Genomic DNA, 21,285 nt, shown 5'->3' on the forward strand with positions numbered 1-21,285 from the left:
TGCGTGAGAGTTGGCAGCCCAGCATAATGTAACGTTAGCTTGTATGCTAACGTTAGCTAGGATGTCAGCTAACATCAATGAATTGTGTGTTAACGTTAACCTTTCATACCAGTCGGTTCAGTTCGATTAATTTTTGTGAAGGCTATGTCTACTGCATCCGTACTGTTATCTGATGATAATGCGACATTGTCACAAGATGAGGAATGAAAACGAACACGTAACATTAACGTTAGTACACCGGCATTTTTTAAGTGATTGAAACACCTCCTCCGGCGGATCATTTAACATGGATGGATGTATTTAGAGTTAGCCTTTACAAACGTTTATGGTAACAAAAAGGAGCCCTGACTCAGCCGATAATATTTGGTCAATTCTCTTCCAGAATGAGGGAGCTTGAAGAGGTTTATGTAGCAAAGCTTGATGAAGGTCTGAGGTGCAGGTGGAGCTGGGTCTGGCTAAAAATCGAGGTCAAGACTGAAGTGAAGGGAGTTCAGCACAGCTTCCCGCTGTCACAGTTTTTTCGTAAGATAGGTAATAAACATATTCAAAATGCAGCCTTTGCCAAAAAGAAATAAATTACAGCAACAAAGGCTCTTGTGCTCTTTTGGCACACTGCCAAACAGAGGTGCACCGTCAAAAAGTGTGCACTGTTATGACCACATCCAGTGTCCTTCCAGTCCCAGAGCAAAGTGCTTCCAAGGGGCCTAATGTTATGAGGGAGCGAGTTAGGGTGCCTGTACCTACATTTCAGCGAGTTGCCAATGCAGAGGTGTGTATAGATTAGGCTAAATAGGCTAGGCTTGTAGTTTTCTGTAATTCTACCTTTTCACTGTTTAACAGGTTACTTGATATTTGCCAGTAGGCGAATGTTAGGCAAAATAGGAGTAGACTAGCCTACATTTACCAAAAAATATTGTACATTGCATGTTTAGTTAATTTAGAGATTAACTACCGTAGCCTAGATCATGTCTATTGGAATGAGGATCCAGTCTTAACAACTTTGTAATAGCAATGGAAGTTTGTGAATATTAAACCAGCTTTAATAATGTAAATCTAATAATATTTTCTTTGTTTAGGCAATGGTTCTGGCTACTCTTGCTGAATATTCACTTCCTTTCACCTTTGCACCAGTGATGGTGAACCTGGCCCAAGTGCTGGCTGAAGACAAAGTAGCCTTTAGTGGGCTGAAGCTATGTTGCCCTAAAGAGACACATGGCAAAACAGAGGAAACTAGCCATGGAACGGCTTGTCCAGGCCAAAAAAATGAAGAAATGAGATTTACTATTAGTAAATTACTCAGCTTGACATTGTTGTTACTTGATTGTGGTTGATTTTGTTGATTGACCATCAGCCATTTTGCACCGATTGACCAAAAAACAAGGTTATATTAATAAACAGGTTATTTGTTTACCTGTAGCTATGTTGCACCTTTTTTTGGAGAGGGGGTGGGCTCAGGTTTTGGTTTACGTCAGGAGGGTGTAAAAAAGTTTGTCACCTTTTTCAGACCTTCTGAGTTTGCAGGTATGAACTCAGAGGGACAGACAGACAGGGGGAGGGGGAAGAAAAAAGAAAGAGAGAGAAAACACAGGTTGTTGGGTATGCCCAGTGTCACCTGATGAGAAGGAACAGTATACATTTTTCACTAACAACCTAACAGGGTTGTTAACAGGCTAACAGCTAACAGGGACTCTGGGAAAACTAACTATGACCGCCTAACTAAAAGGGGAGAGCCAGAAGGTAACACAGGCATGAAGTCGCCCTGGGACATAAAGCAGCCAGCCACTACACCGTCAACAAACTCAAGTGAGCAAGCGAGTGGGGGACTGACAGCATCCATACTGTATATCCCAGTTTACCAAAACACTCTGTCTGAGGACCCTCCAGAGCTACTCCTTTACCTTATAAACACTATTAACAAAAGGCTTGACTAAACAGATATTTTTTCAGCCTAGACTTAAATGCTGAGATTGTGTCCGAGTCCTGAACACTACTTGGGAGGCTGTTCCATAACTTTGGGACTTTGTAAGAAAAGGCTCTGCCCCCTGATGTAGCCTTCACTATACGAGGTACCAGTAGATAGCCTGCACCTTTTGATCTAAGTAGGCGTGACAGGTCATGAAGGACCAGAAGTTCGCTCAGGTAGTGTGGTGCGAGACCATTCAGTGCTTTAAAGGTAAATAGTAGTATTTTATAATCAGTACGAAATTTGATTGGGAGCCAATGCAGTGTGGATAAGACAGGGGTGATATGATTTCATATTTTCTAATTCTAGTAAGGACTCTTACTGCTGCATTTTGAACTAACTGGAGCTTGTTTATGCACTTATTGGAACATTCAGACAGTAAGGCATTACAGTAATCCAACCTGGAGTTAACAAAAGCATGAACTAGTTTTTCTGCGTCATGTGACACAGGAAATTTCTTATCTTAGCAATATTTCTGAAATGAAAGAAAGCTATCCGGGTAATGTTATCGATATAAGTTTCAAATGAAACACTGGGGTCAATAATCATCCCGAGGTCTTTTACTGCTGCACTTGAAAAAATAGAAAGGCCATCCAGAGTTACTGTGTAATCGGAAAACTTAATTCTAGCTGCATGTGGTCCTAGTACAAGTACTTCAGTCTTGCCAAAGTTAAGCAGAAGGAAGTTAATAAGCATCCAGTGTCTAATGTCCTTTACACATTCCTCAGTTCTATTAAGCTGGTGTCTCTCATCTGGTTTAGCAGAAATATACATCTGTGTGTCATCAGTATAACAGTGGAAACTAATATCATGTTAATGAATAATATCACCCAGAGATAACATGTATAAAGAAAAAAGCAGTGGACCCAAGACAGAACCTTGTGGAACACCAAACTTTACCTCAGTATGTCTAGAAAAAAATTGCCATTTACATCAACATACTAATAGTGATCAGAAGAGCTGAGCCAGGAGAGGGCCATTCCCTTAACTCCCACAACATTTTCTAGTCTGTCCAGAAGAATGGAATGATCAATGGTATCAAATGCTGCACTAAAGTCAAGCAGCACAAGCAGCGAGACACAGCCGTGATCAGATGCAACAAGTTCATGTATTAATCTAAATGCAGGTAAACAACGAATGTTGTTTTTGTTGTTTTGTATCCAAATGGGAGTCGCGTCTTACCTGTCTGTGTTCTTGCTTCTTGAAAGCCGATCTTGTGGCCGATTGTTTTGAAACAGTCTGACTTTCAGTTCTTTGTTCAGTTCTCTGTTCATTCGCTTCTTCCACGTAAGGGCGAGATATTGCTGCTGAGGCAAGCATATCCAGCAGAGAAATCAGACAGCTGGTCCACTCATCCTCCATTTTCTCCATACTGAGTACTCCGCCATTACTGCTCGGCTCAGGCAATTACTAAAACCCATGATGGGATGGGACGTCACCGGTTTTAGCAACAACCGCAGGGAGGTCACTGCCTGAGCGATAACATGTCACGTCTCATCCCGTTCTGTCCCAGGTTTTACCAACAACCCTCGGCTCACACTCCAGGAGAACTGGTGCAACTGAACTTTCCTTTTTAAATAAAATAAATACTTTTCCTTTTCTTGTAGTTTTCCTTTAATTGTTGGTACTGAATATTGAAAGAGGTTTCAATATGGGCTTATAGCCAATGCTTCTCAACAGATCAGAGGTTTTGTATGAGTCTTCAGTAAAATGTGCAGAGCAGAGGAGAAACCACTTTGTAGGCGCCCAATGTGCCCGTGAACTTCTCGCAAAACTCGTCCAAATCTTTGCAGTCTGAACATTCTTGGGCCATGAATGGAACGTAAATCCACCTTCTGTTGTGTTGCTGCACTGGCCAGCAACACATCTACGTAGCATGGTGATAAATTAGCTCAAAATGGAAGCTCGGAGTTGCAGTCAGCTCTGTGTTTTACTATAGCGGAAATGGCGATGACACCAATAGCCTTCCTGCAGTGATGTCAAAGTCATTCATTCAGACCGCTACTTATATGAATCATTTTAATTGTAAAAATTACTATATTAGATTTATTGTTAATGCTTAAAACTATTCCTATGCCATTCTTGAGGTCTCAAGGCATTTATAAACAAAAAGTGAGGTCATGGTTCTGCGTATCTCCTTTAAAATTGTTGCACTGTTTGCCCACGCAGTCTTTGACAGAGCAGTGAACCCCTCCCATCTTCACTTCTGAAAGACTCAGCCTCTCTGGGATGCTCTTTTTATACCCAGTCATGTTACTGACCTGTTGCCAAGTAACCAAATTAGGTTTTGTTTTGTTTTTTAATTTAATCTTACACAACTTTTCAAGTCTTTTGTTGTCTCAGCTTTTTTGAAACTTGTTGCTAGCATTAAATTCAAAATGAGTATATGTTTAAAAAAACATAGGACTTCTCAGTTTCAACATTGAATATGTTGTCTTTGTACTATTTTCAATGAAATATAGGGCTTCCATGATTTGCAAATCATCACATACTGTAATGAGTGCATTAATATAAACCATTTGAATTACAGCTAGAATTACTATCGGAGTTGCTGTTATGTAAAATTAACCTACACCCTCAGATTTGAGAATTCAACAGCACTGTGATATCACATTAAGTACAACCCCAATTCCAAAAAAAGTTGGGACACTGTGTAAACTGTAAATAAAAACAAAAATGTGATAATTTGCAAATCATGGAAACCCTATATTTCTTTGAAAATAGTACAAAGACAGCAGATCACATGTTGAAACTGAGAAATTTTATTGTTTTTTGAAAAATATGTGCTCATTTTGAATTTGATGTCAGCAACACGTTTCAAAAAAGTTGGGACAGGGGCATGTCTACCACTGTGTTGCATCACCTCTATTTTTAACAACACTCTGTAAACGTTTGGGAACTGAGGAGAGCAATTGCTGTAGTTTTGAAAGAGAAATGTTGTCCCGTTTTTGCAAGAAACACAATTTCAGTTGCTCAACAGTTCGGGTCTCCTTTGTCATATTTTGAGCTTCATAATGCGCCAAATGTTTTAAATGGGAGACAGGTCTGTATTGCAGGCAGGCCAGTTTAGCACCCGGACTCTCTTACTACAGAACCATGCAGTTTTAATATGTGTAGAAAGTAGTTTGGCATTGTCTTACTGAAAGAAGGAAGGCCTTCCCTGAAAAATATTTTGTCTGGATGGCAGCATGTTGCTCTGAAACATGTATATATCATTCAGCATTCATGATGCCTTCCAAGATGTGCAAGCTACCCAATGTCACGTACATTAATGCACCCTCTTACCATCACAGACACTGGCTTTTGAACTGTGCACTGATAACAAGCCGGATGGTCCCTCTCCTCTTTAGCCTGGAGGACGTGATGTCCAAGATTTCTAAAAAGAATTTCAGATTTCGATTCGTCAGACCTTGGTCTAGTAATTTTCCACTTCACCTCAGTCCATCATAAAAGAGCTCGGGCCCAGAGAAGGTAGCTGTGTTTCTGGATATTGTTTATATCTAGTTTTAACTTGCATTTGTGGATGCAGAAATGAACTGTTTTCATAGATGATGGTTTTCTGAAGTGTTCCTGAGCCCATCCAGTGATTTCCACTACAGACATGTGTCTGCTTTTAATGCAGTGTCGCCTGAGGGCCTGAAGATCACAGGCATCCAATGTCAGTTTTCAGCCTTGTCTCTTGCATACAGAGATTTCTCCAGATTCTCTGAATCTTTTAATGATATTACAACCCCGATTCCAAAAAAGTTGGGACAAAGTACAAATTGTAAATAAAAACGGAATGCAATAATTTACAAATCTCAAAAACTGATATAGTATTTACAATAGAACATAGACAACATATCAAATGTCAAAAGTGAGACATTTTGAAATTTCATGCCAAATATTGGCTCATTTGAAATTTCATGAGAGCAACACATCTCAAAAAAGTTGGGACAGGGGCAGTAAGAGGCTGGAAAAGTTAACGGTACAAAAAAGGAACAGCTGGAGGACCAAATTGCAACTCATTAGGTCAATTGGCAATAGGTCATTAACATGACTGGGTATAAAAAGAGCATCTTGGAGTGGCAGCGGCTCTCAGAAGTAAAGATGGGAAGAGGATCACCAATCCCCCTAATTCTGCGCCGACAAATAGTGGAGCAATATCAGAAAGGAGTTTGACAGTGTAAAATTGCAAAGAGTTTGAACATATCATCTACAGTGCATAATATCATCAAAAGATTCAGAGAATCTGGAAGAATCTCTGTGCGTAAGGGTCAAGGCCGGAAAACCATACTGGGTGCCCGTGATCTTCAGGCCCTTAGACGGCACTGCATCACATACAGGCATGCTTCTGGATTGGAAATCACAAAATGGGCTCAGGAATATTTCCAGAGAACATTATCTGTGAACACAATTCACCGTGCCATCTGCCGTTGCCAGCTAAAACTCTATAGTTCAAAGAAGAAGCCATATCTAAACATGAGCGCAGACATCTTCTCTGGGCCAAGGCTCATTTAAAATGGACTGTGGCAAAGTGGAAAACTGTTCTATGGTCAGACGAATCAAAATTTGAAGTTCTTTATGGAAATCAGGGACGCCGTGTCATTCGGACTAAAGAGGAGAAGGATGACCCAAGTTGTTATCAGCGCTCAGTTCAGAAGCCTGCATCTCTGATGGTATGGGGTTGCATTAGTGCGTGTGGCATGGGCAGCTTACACATCTGGAAAGACACCATCAATGCTGAAGGTATATCCAGGTTCTAGAGCAACATATGCTCCCATCCAGACGACGTCTCTTTCAGGGAAGACCTTGCATTTTCCAACATGACAATGCCAAACCACATACTGCATCAATTACAGCATCATGGCTGCGTAGAAGAAGGGTCCAGGTACTGAACTGTCCAGCCTGCAGTCCAGATCTTTCACCCATAGAAAACATTTGGTGCATCATAAAATGGAAGATAGGACAAAAAAGACCTAAGACAGTTGAGCAACTAGAATCCTACATTAGACAAGAATGGGTTAACATTCCTATCCCTAAACTTGAGCAACTTATCTCCTCAGTCCCCAGACGTTTACAGACTGTTGTAAAGAGAAAAGGGGATGTCTCACAGTGGTAAACATGGCCTTGTCCCAACTTTTTTGAGATGTGTTGTTGTCATGAAATTTAAAATCACCTAATTTTTCTCTTTAAATGATACATTTTCTCAGTTTAAACATTTGATATGTCATCTATGTTCTATTCTGAATAAAATATGGAATTTTGAAACTTCCACATCATTGCAGTCCGTTTTTATTTACAATTTGTACTTTGTCCCAACTTTTTTGGAATCGGGGTTGTATGTACCATAGATGATGTGATCCCCAAATTCTTTGCAATTTTACATTGAGGAGCGTTATTCTTAAATTGTTGTACTGTTTGCCCAAGCAGTCTTTTACAGAGTGGTGAACCCCTCCCCATCTTTACTTCTGAGAGACTCCGCCTCTCTAGGATGCTCTTTTTATACCCAATCATTTTACTGACCTGTTGCCAATTAACCAAATTACTTTTTTTTTAGCATTACACAACTTTTTCAGTCTTTTGTTGTCCCTGTCCCAAGTTTTCTGAAACATGTTGCTGACATCAAATTCAAAATGAGCATATATTTTTCAAAAAACAATAAAATTTCTCAGTTTCAACATTTGATATGTTGTCTTTGTACTATTTTCAATGCAATATAGGGTTTCCATGATTTGCAAATTATCGCATTCTGATTTTACTGATGTTTTACAGAGTGTCCCAACTTTTTTTGGAATTGGGGTTGTATGTGGTGATGTTTAACTGTTTAACCACTCTGTGATATGTAATATTGAAATGATGTCTGTGAATGAAATGGCATGGGTGAGCCCTCACCTACTGCTTTTCTTCTCTGTCGAGCAGTAAAGTCAGCCTTACAGTCTTGAAAATTGGTTAAAATTACTAGTTAGGCATAACAAAACATCACGTCATATCAGTGGTGATTGTGTAAGGGTAATTATTTGAGACAGAGACAAGACTACACAAGTTTGAAGGTCAGGAATAAGCTGCATATTTCACTTACTTTCCTCTATTCATGATAAATTAAATGAGCGCTACTTTTTTTCTTTGAGAAAATATATAGTGCAGCTAATTCTATACAATTAAATAGATCACAATTGATGGAAGGATCCAATGTGAGCTGCTTTTTCCCACTCTTATAGCTGAAGCGAAAGCGTGTGGGTGCAGGATTTCGTGGCTCGTCCACCCTCTTCCAGAGTGCGCCAGAGTTTCTGAACACTTCCAAGAATGAGACCCTACCAGCATTGTCCATGTCTCAAGAACCTGCTCATAATGAAGAGGAGCAGGAAAGAAATCCTGAGATGAAGAGAAGCAAAACATCCCCATCTGTCTCCTCATCATCTAGTAGCCCCAACAAGAGATCAGGCAAAGTCCTGAGCAAGAAACAGCAGAAATTAGCAGAAGCAGCCAAGAACTCGCACTGTATCTCTCAGTACTTTGGGAAAAAGATAACAGATGATACCCCAAAAAATGGAGAGGCCACAGTCTTGGAATCTGAGGAAATGTGTGTCTTTGTGGAAACTCCACCTAACCGCAGTGTTGTCTTGAATTCTAACACTGAGACTCAACATGACCATTCCATGGATGCAGAAAGCACTGAAAAGAATTCACGGCCTGTGGAGAACCAGACTATGGATGTTATTCCCATGGATAAGAGCGCTACTGAGGTAGAGACACACAGAACTGAAGAGGCCACACAGAGCTTTGAGGAGAGGACCGTGCTAGAGGCTGAAGGGTATGATCATGTTACTTCCCTTAATCTATTCTCAGTAGAGTTTCTCTTTCTTTGCAGCATTTTTGATAATGTGGAACTGTCTGGAATGTTCTCAGTATGTTCTTTGTTCTCCTCTACACTCTCGCCATAGGAGGAAGTCACAGTCTGATGCCAAAGTACAACCAGAAAGGGTAAAATATCACTTCAGCATTAGTCCAAAATGAAAGAAAACCTGAGAACAAAACTGAACTTTTTTTTAAGCCTTAGCTTGTGTCCTGGGTCAAAATTTTTTTGGTTGGTGGTGGTCATAAGGATGCATAAAACCTACATACAGTGGTGCTTGAAAGTTTGTGAACCCTTTAGAATTTTCTATATTTCTGCATAAATATGATCTAAAACATCATCAGATTTTCACACAAGTCCTAAAAGTAGATAAAGAGAACCCAGTTAGACAAATGAGACAAAAATATTATCCTTGGTCATTTATTTATTGAGGAAAATGATCCAGTATTACATATCTGTGAGTGGAAAAGTATGTGAACCTTTGCTTTCAGTATCTGGTGTGACCCCCCTTGTGCAGCAATAACTGCAACTAAACATTTCCGGTAACTGTTGATCAGTCCTGCACATCAGCTTGGAGGAATTTTAGCCCATTCCTCTGTACAGAACAGCTTCAACTCTGGGACGTTGGTGGGTTTCCTCACATGAACTACTCACTTCAGGTCCTTCCACAACATTTCCATTGGATTAAGGTCAGGACTTTGACTTTGCCATTCCAAAACATTAACTTTATTCTTCTTTAACCATTCTTTGGTAGAACGACTTGTGTGCTTAGGGTCGTTGTCTTGCTGCATGACCCACCTTCTCTTGAGATTCAGTTCATGGACAGATGTCCTGACATTTTCCTTTAGAATTCGCTGGTATAATTCAGAATTCATTGTTCCATCAATGATAGCAAGCCGTCCTGGTCCAGATGCAGCAAAACAGGCCCAAACCATGATACTACCACCACCACGTTTCACAGCTGGGATAAGGTTCTTAAGCTGGAATGCACTGTTTTCCTTTCTCCAAACATAACGCTGCTCATTGAAAGCAGAAAGTTCTATTTTGGTCTCATCCGTCCACAAAACATTTTTCCAATAGCCTTCTGGCTTGTCCACATGATCTTTAGCAAACTGCAAATGAGCAGCAATGTTCTTTTTGGAGAGCAGTGGCTTTCTCCTTGCAACCCTGCCATGCACACCATTTTGTTGTTCAGTGTTCTCCTGATGGTGGACTCATGAACATTTACATTAGCCAATGTGAGAGAGGCCTTCAGTTGCTTAGAAGTTATCCTGGGGTCCTTTGTGACCTCGTCGACTATTACGCGCCTTGCCCTTGGCGTGATCTTTGTTGATTGACCACTCCTGGGGAGGGTAACAATGGTCTTGAATTTCCTCCATTTGTACACAATCTGTCTGACTGTAGATTGGTGGAGTCCAAACTCTTTACAGATGGTTTTGTAACCTTTTCCAGCCTGATGAGCATCAACAGTGCTTTTTCTGAGGTCCTCAGAAATCTCCTTTGTTCGTGCCATGATACACTTCCACAAACGTGTTGTGAAGATCAGACTTTGATAGATCCCTGTTCTTTAAATAAAACAGGGTGCCCACTCACACCTGATTGTCATCCCACTGATAGAAAATACCTGACTCGAATTTCACCTTCAAATTAACTGCTAATCCTAGAGGTTCACATACTTTTGTCACTCGCAGATATGTAAGATTGGATCATTTTCCTCAATAAATAAATGGCCAAGTATAATGTTTTTGTCTCATTTGTTTAACTGGGTTCTCTTTATCTACTTTTAGGACTTGTGTGAAAATCTGATGTTTTAGGCCACATTTATCCAGAAATATAGAACATTCTAAAGAGCTCACAAACTTTCAAACACCACTGTAAGCCTTTCATCACTACTGTCATGACCCTACATAACCATTCATAACAGCTGAATCAAGTCACTGTTTTTTGTTGATACAAGGTTGCATTATGCCACTTTCAGGGCTGGGTTACATTCGAACATCATAGCAACTGACCTTGTAACTCATTATCCTCGTATGTCAGAGTCATAATGATGTGATGGTATGGTAAACAGCTGTCTCATTCAGAAATGCATTGCATTAGGTAAGAAAACGAGGGTTATGTATATAACCGCGGTTCTATGAGTTTCGGATGACCGCCAGAGGCGGTGCTTTCAGCACATGGATATCCATCACACGAACGTGCAGGTCGAGTAATAGTAACAACAAAGTCACGTGTGACCTGGGTGATGTCACCCCGTGACCCCGGCATAAAAGACCGGTAAACCCAGGAAGTGACCTCTTGGCAAATCTTCTCGTGTACACTCCGAGTGACTGCCAAGCTCTGGCGGTCATCCGAAACTCATAGAACCGCGGTTATATACAGAACCCTCATTCTATTTCGTTTCTCCTGACCGCCAGAGGCGGTGCTTTCAGCACATGGATGACTAATACCAACCAGGTCATGAGGAGTGCCTACCCGTACTCAGTGCTGCTGCGACGGGCCTGGAATGACAGCCGTCGCCACAGGATTATGTGGGACGACATTAAGACGGTAAAACCTGGTGAAGGTGCAGCTGGAAGCCCAGGAGGCTGCGCTGCATATGTCTGAAGGGGGCACGCCCTTCAGTGATGCCCATGAGGCCGCCACGCCCCGTGCAGAGTGCGCCCTGACAGCCGGCGGAATCGGGGAGCCACTGTGCCTGTAGGCATGTAATATGGCCTCGACTATCCACTTGGATAGCCTCTGCTTAGAGAGCGCCAGACCCCTCCTCGGCCCTGTGTGGCACAGAAACAGGGCGTCACTCCTACGGAAGCCCTCCGTACGGGACACGTACACCCTGAGGGCGTGAACTGGGCACAAAAGTTCCGACCTCTCACCATGGCCCACCTCGAACGCCGCAAGGCTAAGGGGCTGGTTGACGAAGGTAGCAGAGAGGGTCTTCGGGAGGAAAGAGGGGTTAGGCCACAGAGTGACCCCACTGTCGCCGGAGTGCCACTGCAGGCACTCCCCACTGACTGACAGCGCGTGTAATTCCCCGACGCGCCTCGTCGATGTAATGGCCAGAAGAAAAGCAGTCTTCAGGGAGAGCCATGAAATGTCTGCCGTGAGCAGGGGCTCAAACGGTGCGTCGCAGAGAGCCTGCAGCACCAAGTGAAGATCCCATGTGGGTACCCGGCTCCGTCGGGGGGGTCTCAACCGGAGAGCACCCTTCAAGAAACGTGCCACCAAGGGGTGGGACCCCACGGTCCTTCCCCCAACTCTGGCATGCTGAGCAGAGATGGCAGCTGCATAGACCTTGATGGTGGCAGGAGCAAGACCCTTATCAAACAGAGACTGGAGGAACAGTAGAATGGTCGGCAGGGGGCAGCATGTAGGCTCCTCTCCCGAGTTAAGCACCAGTTGGAGAAAAGCCTCCATCTGTTGGCGTAGAGGGCATTGGTGGAGGGTGCCCGAGAGCTTGCAATGGTGTTGACCACTGCCGGCTCACAAAGACCTAGCAGGGGGTCCGGCCCTTCAGCGGCCACACCCAGAGCTGCAGACGGGCTGGATCCGGGTGCCAGATCTGCCCTCCCAGCTGTGATAGCAGGTCCGTCCTCACTGGCAGGCACCAGGGGTCGCCGTTCAGAAGTTGCAGCAACTTGGGAAACCACACTCGGCCCGGCCACCGAGGGGCGACAAGCAGCAGCCCGTGGTGGTCCATCGCAACCCTGTGTAGGGTTGGCACAATCAGCGGCAGAGGGGGGAAGGCATACAGCAGTTGCCTCGGCCAAGCATGCACCAGCGCATCCTGGCCCAGAGAGCTGGGGCCGTGGAGGCTGAACCACAGAGGGCAGTGTGTCGACTCCCGGCAGGCAAAGAGGTCCACCTCTGCCCTGCCAAAACGTTCCCAGATGGCGAGAACCACCGCTGGGTTGAGTCTCCATTCCCCGGGATCAGGGTCCTGGCGGGACAGCAGATCCGCTGCCCTGTTGGCAGTGCCTGGCAAGTACATGGCACGCAGGCTCAAGAGATGTCGATGGGCCCACCGCAGAAGTTGGCCGGCCACTTCCAAGCACTGGAGGGACTTGGTGCCTCCCTGGTGGTTGATGTAGTGCACTACCGTAGCGTTGTCCGTCCGCACCAGAACGTGTCTGCCGGCCAGGCTTGGGAGGAAGTGCTGTAGGCCGAGGGACACAGCCCGTAGCTCCAGCACGTTGATGTGCTGCTGTCGCTGCCCTGGACTCCAGTAGCCTCTGATGGTCCGGCATTGCCAGACTGCACCCCAGCCTCCCAGGGAAGCATCCGTGGTGATGACCTCCCTCCGGGAGGGGATAGCCGCCAGCAGAACACCCCGCAGAAGGTAAGCCCTCCTCCTCCATGGATGGAGGAGCCTGAAAAAAGTATCCGTCGCCTTCACGAGCCTGTGCCCGTGCAGCACCGGGTGGAGGTGGAGACCGCTGAGCCACCTCTGAAGCAGGCGTAAGTCCAGGAGTCCCAGCGGGACCAGAGAGGAGGCTGCTGTAAGCATGCCCAGCAGGCGCTGAAAGGTCCTCAGGGTGAGTGACCTGCCCCGTCCGAAGCGGCCAAGCAGCAGGCGGATGTTGTGGATCCTGGTCTGGGAGGGGGTTGCCATCAACGACCTCGAATCCAGGTGCATGCCCAAGAAAGTCGTCTCCTGGCTGGGCACCAGCGAGCTCTTCTTGTAATTCACCCTGAGCCCCAGCTCTGCGACATGTGAGAGCACAGTCGCGATGTCTGTGCGGGCCTGAGCTGCTGACCGTGAACAGACGAGCCGGTCGTCCAGGTAAGGCAGGACACGCAAACCCCTTGCCTGAAGTGGTGCCAATGCCGCTGCCACACACCTGGTGAACACACGGGGTGCCAGCGATATCCCAAAGGGCAGAACATTGAACTCAAAAGCCTGGCCCTCGAAGGCAAACCGCAGGAACTGCCTGTGGTGTGGCGCAATGGGAACATGGAAGTAGGCGTCTTTCAGGTCGATGGTGGCAAACCAGTCGCCCGCCTGGATGTGGTGTAAGACATCCACTGTACGCAGCATGCGGAATCTCATGGTCTTCAAGTGGGAGTTGAGGGACCTCAGGTCGAGGATCGGGCGGATACCGCAGTCCTTCTTCGGAACCAGAAAATACCTGGAGTAGAACCCACCTTGCTGTCTCTGCCTGTCGACAGGAGAGATTGCTCCTTTCTCCAGGAGGGTGGGGATTTCCTGCCAGAGGACGAGGGACTTCCCCGGATGGCTCACGGTGGTGTGTTTGACCCCATGAAAACGCGGTGGTCGGCGGCAGAACTGGATGCGGTAACCCTCGGTGAGGGTCACCAGCACCCAGGGGTCTGGGGTCAACGCTTTCCAGCTTTGGAGCTGTTCGCTGGAAAAGCGGCCGACCGCTGGCGCGCTGATGTCAGCGCCGTCCAGAGCGCCCCCGTCGGTCACCATGGGGGCGACGAGGAGCGGACTGGGTGTAGGGGGCGGCACCACGGGTCCGGGAGGTGGTGGGGCGACGAAAGTCATCAACCCGTCTGGTCTCCTGGCGGGTTCGTGGCCGAGACAGAGTCGGTGTGGGCCCTCTGGAGGACTGGGCAGTATTGCCATGGCGGTGGACCTGGCGGAGGCCAGCGAACTGCTGTCGCGCCTGGACGACCTGGGCACTCCGGTCCAGGGCTTGCTGAGCGGCCTCGCCAAACAGCTCCCCGGGGACAACAGGGAGAGAGCGCAGCACACGCCGGTCGGGCTCGGCCAGAGGGGACTGTGCCAGCCATATCTGCCGGCGGGCGAGGGTAAGATACGACATCAGCCGGCCCAGTTCCCGCGACGAGTAGGCAAAGGCCTGGAGAGCCGCGTCGCACAGCTCCCGTGATGCCGCGCTTGTCCCCTCCAGCGTCTGGGCGAGGGCCAGCAGCAGGTGGGACATGGAATTGTCAATACGACCCATTCGTGCCGCCGTGTCGTATCCCCACACGATGAGGTCGTCGGTCGCACGGCATTGGGTGCGGGGGCATCGGGCGTCAGGCCGCAGAGCCTCGTTGGGCGAAAGGACGAGGGCAGCCACGGAGGGCTCAATATTGGGCATCTGCTGGAGGCCGTAGGTAGGGGCGTCCTGCATTGCTGCCAGGGCCCTGCAGTCACTAGGGAGGTGGGAAAGGCGTCTAGGGTCCGCCCAACACCTCTGTAACTCCTCGATGTATGGGGCCGAGGGCGGAACAGACAACAAGGAAGGCTGTGTGGAACCTCTGAAGAAAGCGCTCTGATGCTGGGCCACCGGGGGGCGTGTCCAACCCCAGACGGGCCAATGCAGCCCTCAGCGTTGGCTGGATGGATGAGCGTCCGCCTTCCGACGCTGCCGCGGTGCCATGGCTGGTGGCCTGGGAACCGGCCGGAGAGGTGGAGTCGTGACCGTCAGACCCACCGCAGTCAAAGCTCTCCGATGCCCGGATCGACAGTTCATCCAGGCCGCGTGCATCAACGGCCGGTGACAGAAGTGGTGGTGCTGCCCTGTGGCGGAGGCTGGAGATTCGCCAGCAGGGCCTTCATCTCCTCCAGCTCGGTGGACATCACCTCCACCTTCCGAGCCAAATCGCCCGAGCGCTTCTTTTTCGCCTTAGAAGCGGAGACGCGTGGGGGAGCCCCGCGGCGCTTGCTGGGCCCCGCTGCTGCAGCCGGCACCATGTCCTGTCCCCCCGAGGCCCGGGGGATGTCAGACGGAGGATCCAACCGAGCCAGCCTGGCGGTCCGCGCAGCCACACTCGGGCACATGCAGTCTGCGCAGGCCATGTCCGTCAGCCCCTGCCGCAGGTGATCAATACCCAGGCACGAGGGGCACTCGCGGTGGCCGTCCTCCGGCTCGAGGGGGGCCCGGCAGTTGGCGCAGCGAGAGAATAGGTCCATGACACCTGGCTGGCAGAAGGGAACTTAAAAAATAGGGCGAGAACACCCCAAGTAAGTATCCCAAAATAAACAATCAGGCGGCAATGAAAAACGACCAGGCGAACACACCCGTGGTCGGGAATATTAACAAGGATAGGCGCCGTGCGCCACAGAACTGATAAACAGCGGCGAGAAACACCGCTTTAATTTAAATGAATAAAAACCGCTTACCTGAGCGACAACAAGCCGGCCTCCAGCGGCGAGGACACGCCTCGGAGGGCTAATCAGCTAACTCCACCGAGCGAGAGCACTCAGCTTAACGGAGTAACAAACAATACGAATACAACACACAAGACAGCCGGCCCGTGAGCAGGCTGGAGACAAGGCTACACAAAACAAGCGGTTGATAATATTAACAAGGATAGGCGCCGTGCGCCACAGAACTGATAAACAGCGGCGAGAAACACTGCTTTAATTTAAATGAATGAAAACCACTTACCTGAACGAAAGCAAGCCGGCCTCCAGCGGCGAGGACACGCCTCGGAGGGCTAGTCAGCTAACTCCACCGAGCGAGAGCGCTCAGCTTAACGGAGTAACAATACGAATACAACACACAAGACAGCCGGCCCGTGAGCAGGCCGGAGACAAGGCTACACAAAACAAGCGGTTGATAATATTAACAAGGATAGGCGCCGTGCGCCACAGAACTGATAAACAGCGGCGAGAAACACCGCTTTAATTTAAATGAATGAAAACCACTTACCTGAACGAAAACAAGCCAGCTTCCAGTGGCGAGGACACGCCTCGGAGAGCTAATCAGCTAACTCCACCGAGCGAGAGCGCTCAGCTTAACGGAGTAACAAATCAACGAATATAGCGACAAGAGAAAAGAATTGGTGGACTTAACGCAGTTTCTTGGAGGGTGCGTAAGCACAGCCCCAACCCTACGGGTAACGAAACTAACACGCGTTTTGTCCAATTTCCAACTCGCAACCTGCAAACGCGAGAAGATGCAAGAGGTCACTTCCTGGGTTTACCGGTCTTTTATGCCGGGGTCATGGGGTGACATCACCCAGGTCACACGTGACTTTGTTGTTACTATTACTCGACCTGCACGTTCGTGTGATGGATATCCATGTGCTGAAAGCACCGCCTCTGGCGGTCAGGAGAAACGAAATAGAACTCTTATCTGAAGTGCAGTGTTTAAGAACACATGACATCTACATAAGCCTTCATGACAACTGTCATAACCCTACATAAACCGTTATCAAAGCTTATTACAACGTGCGCTAGCTGTCATAAAGCATGCTGATGTAAAACCTCTGTCAGTTGATTGACATGAGGTTGTGTTGTGATGCTTTTCGGGCTGAGTTGCGTTATGACCCAGATAAGAAAATATACGTCACTATGTCATACCAGACATTGTTTTAGTTTTTCATAAAAATCTAATAGCTAGATTTAACTCATTTTGCTTAAGGCATGTCGAATATAAATATAACTGTCATTACTGTATGTTGCTGTATGTCTTCATGAAAATCTAATAAGCAGAAATATTAAACTGACTTTATTAAGGGATGGTGTAATGTCTGTCAGCGTGGAAAGTGTTAAAACACAACTGTAATTCAAGAAAAATCCATGCCACAAGACTCTGGTCTCATGTCAAGTTTTTATGACAGCTGGCATCTGATGTGTTTATAAATGCTTAGATTTATGGCAGTTGTAATGAAGGCCTTTATAGTCTTTCACTAAAGTATTACAGAAAATGTTTGTATCCATGTTACAATGTTTTGAACACAAGTAGGTTTTCCTTCTGTCCTTTGTTTCTGCAAATTTAGAAATTCCAAAATATCACTCCGCTTTTATGCATGAGTAAAGCAAATTTAAAAAAAAAAAAACCTCACCAGATCAGTAAAGATTGATTGTCTCACATACTGTGTCTTGCCTTATAGCCTTGTGAAGATGGAGAGTCGCACACTCATCCCCCCACCAAATGCAGCCGTCCACCCGACAACAAGCGCAGAGTGACCTTTGACCCTGTGGTGCAAGAGAGAAAGATGGAGGCAGACAGAGATGCCAATCATGTGCCACTCCAGCCTGTGACTCTGAAAGAAGCAGCTGATATTGTTGTGAGAATTTTGGATCCTTTCTACAAAAAGGGCAAATTTGCTACAAAGGTAAGTGTTGGTGTCTATATACGTTTCTATTTTATAGACAAAAAGGACACCAAATAAAATTATTCTTTTTGTCTGTAGGACCTGTTTAAGTCATTTGCACGCTTCCTCTCACATCTACTCATAGAAGGAAAAGCTAAGGATCGAGTAAAAGGTGAGATGCAGTTAAATGCACAATGGCAAGAGAAGGAGCAAAATATCATTATCCATAATTTCAACTCAAATAACTGTAGAAACTAACTGTTTCATCTGAAAATGGTTTTTTTCTTCAACAATAACTATTTTGACATTATTTCATAGAGAAATTTTAAAGGTGACATCATGTACTCCTTTTCTACAAGCTGACACAGTTCCCAGAGGCCTTAAAGGGGAACTGAATTCATTTTTAAACTTGCTTTATTTCTTAATTAATGTGTTATTCAATTACGTTTTCGGTTTTAGTTACCTTATATTTTATATATATATAATATATTATATATGAGTATACCTATATACTCATATTGGCAACTAATTGCAATTAAATATTATACTTCTCGGCCTATTCGGTTTTTAGCCGTGTTGAATATAGTTAATTCGGTCCATGGCAGGCGTCGCTTATCCACACAATCTTCACAAGGCTTGTGTGAGACTTTGAAATGTGACGTGTCAACCAGGTGTCGGTGCTGCAATTTTGAAAACTGTTTTCCAAACTAAATGTTGCACAAAAACAAGTTTAAATGACGATTACTGCCTACTTTTTTCAAACTTTCCTGATTGCTATCAAAACAAACAAAACTTCCGGCTTGATTACATCAGCATTGGAAAGCGGGCATGTATGTCTTTTGACAACCCCTGTGTCCGAAATTGCTCCCTACTCACTATACAGGGCACTATATAGTGGGGATACCATTTTGTAGTGCTGTTCGAAACCTTAGTGAGGATTATTTACACCCTATATAGTGCACTCAAAGTATCCCACAATGTATCATGAAAAGTAGTGTACAATGATGGTTACTAACCAAAGCAATATATCCCATCATGCATTGCGATCGCACTGAAAGAAATCAAATTAAAAGTCTCAAATTTAATTTAAAAAAGGTAGAGGCAAAGAAGAAAGTATTCAGCTTTGATTTTTTTTAAAAAACTGAAAGATGCAGGTACTTTGGAGTTATTAATGTGGGAAATACATTCAGTATAATATGTATTTATCATAAAAACGCATGCATGTATTTATTATTTTGAAAACTCACCAGCCGACTGATCTGGCACGTTTTAATTGTGCCACAGTAATGATGTAAATACCAGCACGACGTACTAGTGTCCGAAAGCATTTTTTTTCATTTTACCAATGAGCTCACTATATAGTCATTCCTTAAATAGGGAGTAGGGAGTAGTGAATGAGTGAGTGATTTCAGACACAAGGAACATTGGCATATGTTGGTCACTTTGATTTCCCTTGTATATTTTACTTCCATCCTACGAGGTCTCGCACAGGTCTCAACAAATCTCATTTAAGGCATTGCTTTGACATATGGACTGATATATTACATAGCATATTTCAAACACTCATAACTTGCTATAGCAGTGACAAAATAGTAATAAAAAATGCATTCCTATATTTAATAAAATGAGATGAAATAGAATTTTGATAATAAAAAAATTTGCCTTCAGTTCCCCTTTAATGAAATGTCTGTGACCTGCTTTGGTCAAAATACCACAAGGATAAAGCACCCCAGCTCCCTTTTCACCCTGTCTAAACAGAATTGTTCAAAACAGCCGATTTGAGTGCCTGTTCCTTTAAATGATAATGAGCCACTGTTCACTGTGCCTCACTCTCCTGCTGGCCAATCAGGTAGCACTTTCCTTTTGAATATTCATTCACAATGGCAGTTCTCAAGCCATGAGTGATGATACTCAAATGAGGGGGTGGCATTTTTCTAATGAGCTCCTCTTGTGACAGAGAAAGGTGAGACAAAAATGAACAGCTTGTTGAAGCACGTTTTCTGAAATGGGCAGAACAAAAGAAACCTGACTGAGCTGTCTTAGTTTGTGGGTTGGTAAGCACTCCAGGTTCCCAAATGTGTGTGCACAAGCACTTGAAACAGTGAGTTTTTCATAATCGCCTTTAAAATAAGCAGTTTAAATTTAATTTGAAATGAAATTGTTATATATTGCAATAATAATAATAAATTGTCATCCTTGGAAAAAAGTTCTACTTCTAAAAAGTGTGTCCAGAAGCTTGAGTTTGACCAAATATGAAGTTGCGCACATGTGCCATCTCTCATCCTTCAGTATTGACTGAAGTATTGGGGCGGCACGGTGGTGTAAGTTAGCACGGTCACCTCACAGCAAGAAGGTTTTGGGTTCAAACCCAGCGGCCGGCGAGGGCCTTTCTGTGTGGAGTTTGCATGTTCTCCCTGTGTCTGTGTGGGTTTCCTCCAGGTGCTCCGGTTTCCCCCATAGTCCAAAGACATGCAGTTAGGTTGACGTGGGGCTGAGGTGCCCTTGAGCAAGGTACCTGACCCCTGACTGCTCCCCGGGTGCTCTGGTGTGGCTGCCCACTGCTCTGAGTGTGTGCGCGTGTGTTCACTGCTTCAGATGGGTTAAATGCAGAGGATGAATTTCACTGTGCTTGAAGTGTGCATGTGACAAATAAAGGTTTCTTCTTCTAATGTTCATTTATTTTATATATATATATATATATATATATATATATATATATATATATATATATATATATATAAAGTTGGGACAAAGTACAAATTGTAAATAAAAATGGAATGCAATGATGTGGAAGTTTCAAAATTCCATATTTTATTCAGAATAGAACATAGATGATATATGTTTAACTGAGAAAATGTATCATTTAAAGAGAAAAATTAGGTGATTTTTAAATTTCATGACAACACCACATCTCAAAAAAGTTGGGACAAGGCCATGTTTACCACTGTGAGACATCCCCTTTTCTCTTTACAACAGTCTGTAAACGTCTGGGGACTGAGGAGACAAGTTGCTCAAGTTTAGGGATAGGAATGTTAACCCATTCTTTTCTAATGTAGGATTCTAGTTGCTCAACTGTCTTAGGTCTTTTTTGTCGTATCGTCCGTTTTATGATGCGCCAAATGTTTTCTATGGGTGAAAGATCTGGACTGCAGGCTGGACAGTTCAGTACCCGGACCCTTCTACGCAGCCATGATGCTGTAATTGATGCAGTATGTGGTTTGGCATTGTCATGTTGGAAAATGCAAGGTCTTCCCCGAAAGAGACGTCGTCTGGATGGGAGCATATGTTGCTCTAGGACCTGGATATACCTTTCAGCATTGATGGTGTCTTTCCAGATGTGTAAGTTGCCCATGCCACACGCACTAATGCAACCCCATACCATCAGAGATGCAGGCTTCTGAACTGAGCGCTGATAACAACTTGGGTCGTCCTTCTCCTCTTTAGTCCAAATGACACGGTGTCCCTGATTTCC

At 45.2% G+C, this 21,285-nt stretch overlaps 1 protein-coding gene across 6 annotated transcripts in view; it reads left to right on the forward strand.

Annotated features, from left to right (window-relative positions):
• recql5 (RecQ helicase-like 5) overlaps positions 1–21,285 on the forward strand; it is a 141,450-nt gene that overhangs the window by 95,118 nt on the left and 25,047 nt on the right. For 2 of the 6 annotated variants that reach the window (XM_060901499.1, XM_060901500.1), the window contains 4 exons: positions 8,164–8,756; positions 8,887–8,926; positions 17,610–17,834; positions 17,913–17,985. In XM_060901499.1, the coding sequence (XP_060757482.1) occupies positions 8,164–8,756; positions 8,887–8,926; positions 17,610–17,834; positions 17,913–17,985 (931 nt within the window). Of the gene's footprint in view, positions 1–382; positions 532–1,076; positions 1,391–8,163; positions 8,757–8,886; positions 8,927–17,609; positions 17,835–17,912; positions 17,986–21,285 lie in introns of those variants that run through there. The other 4 variants (XR_009650849.1, XR_009650851.1, XR_009650850.1 and 1 more) reach the window with 3 other exon arrangements.

Source organism: Neoarius graeffei, chromosome 20 (genome assembly GCF_027579695.1).
Source record: "Neoarius graeffei isolate fNeoGra1 chromosome 20, fNeoGra1.pri, whole genome shotgun sequence".
Classification (NCBI taxonomy): domain Eukaryota; kingdom Metazoa; phylum Chordata; class Actinopteri; order Siluriformes; family Ariidae; genus Neoarius; species Neoarius graeffei.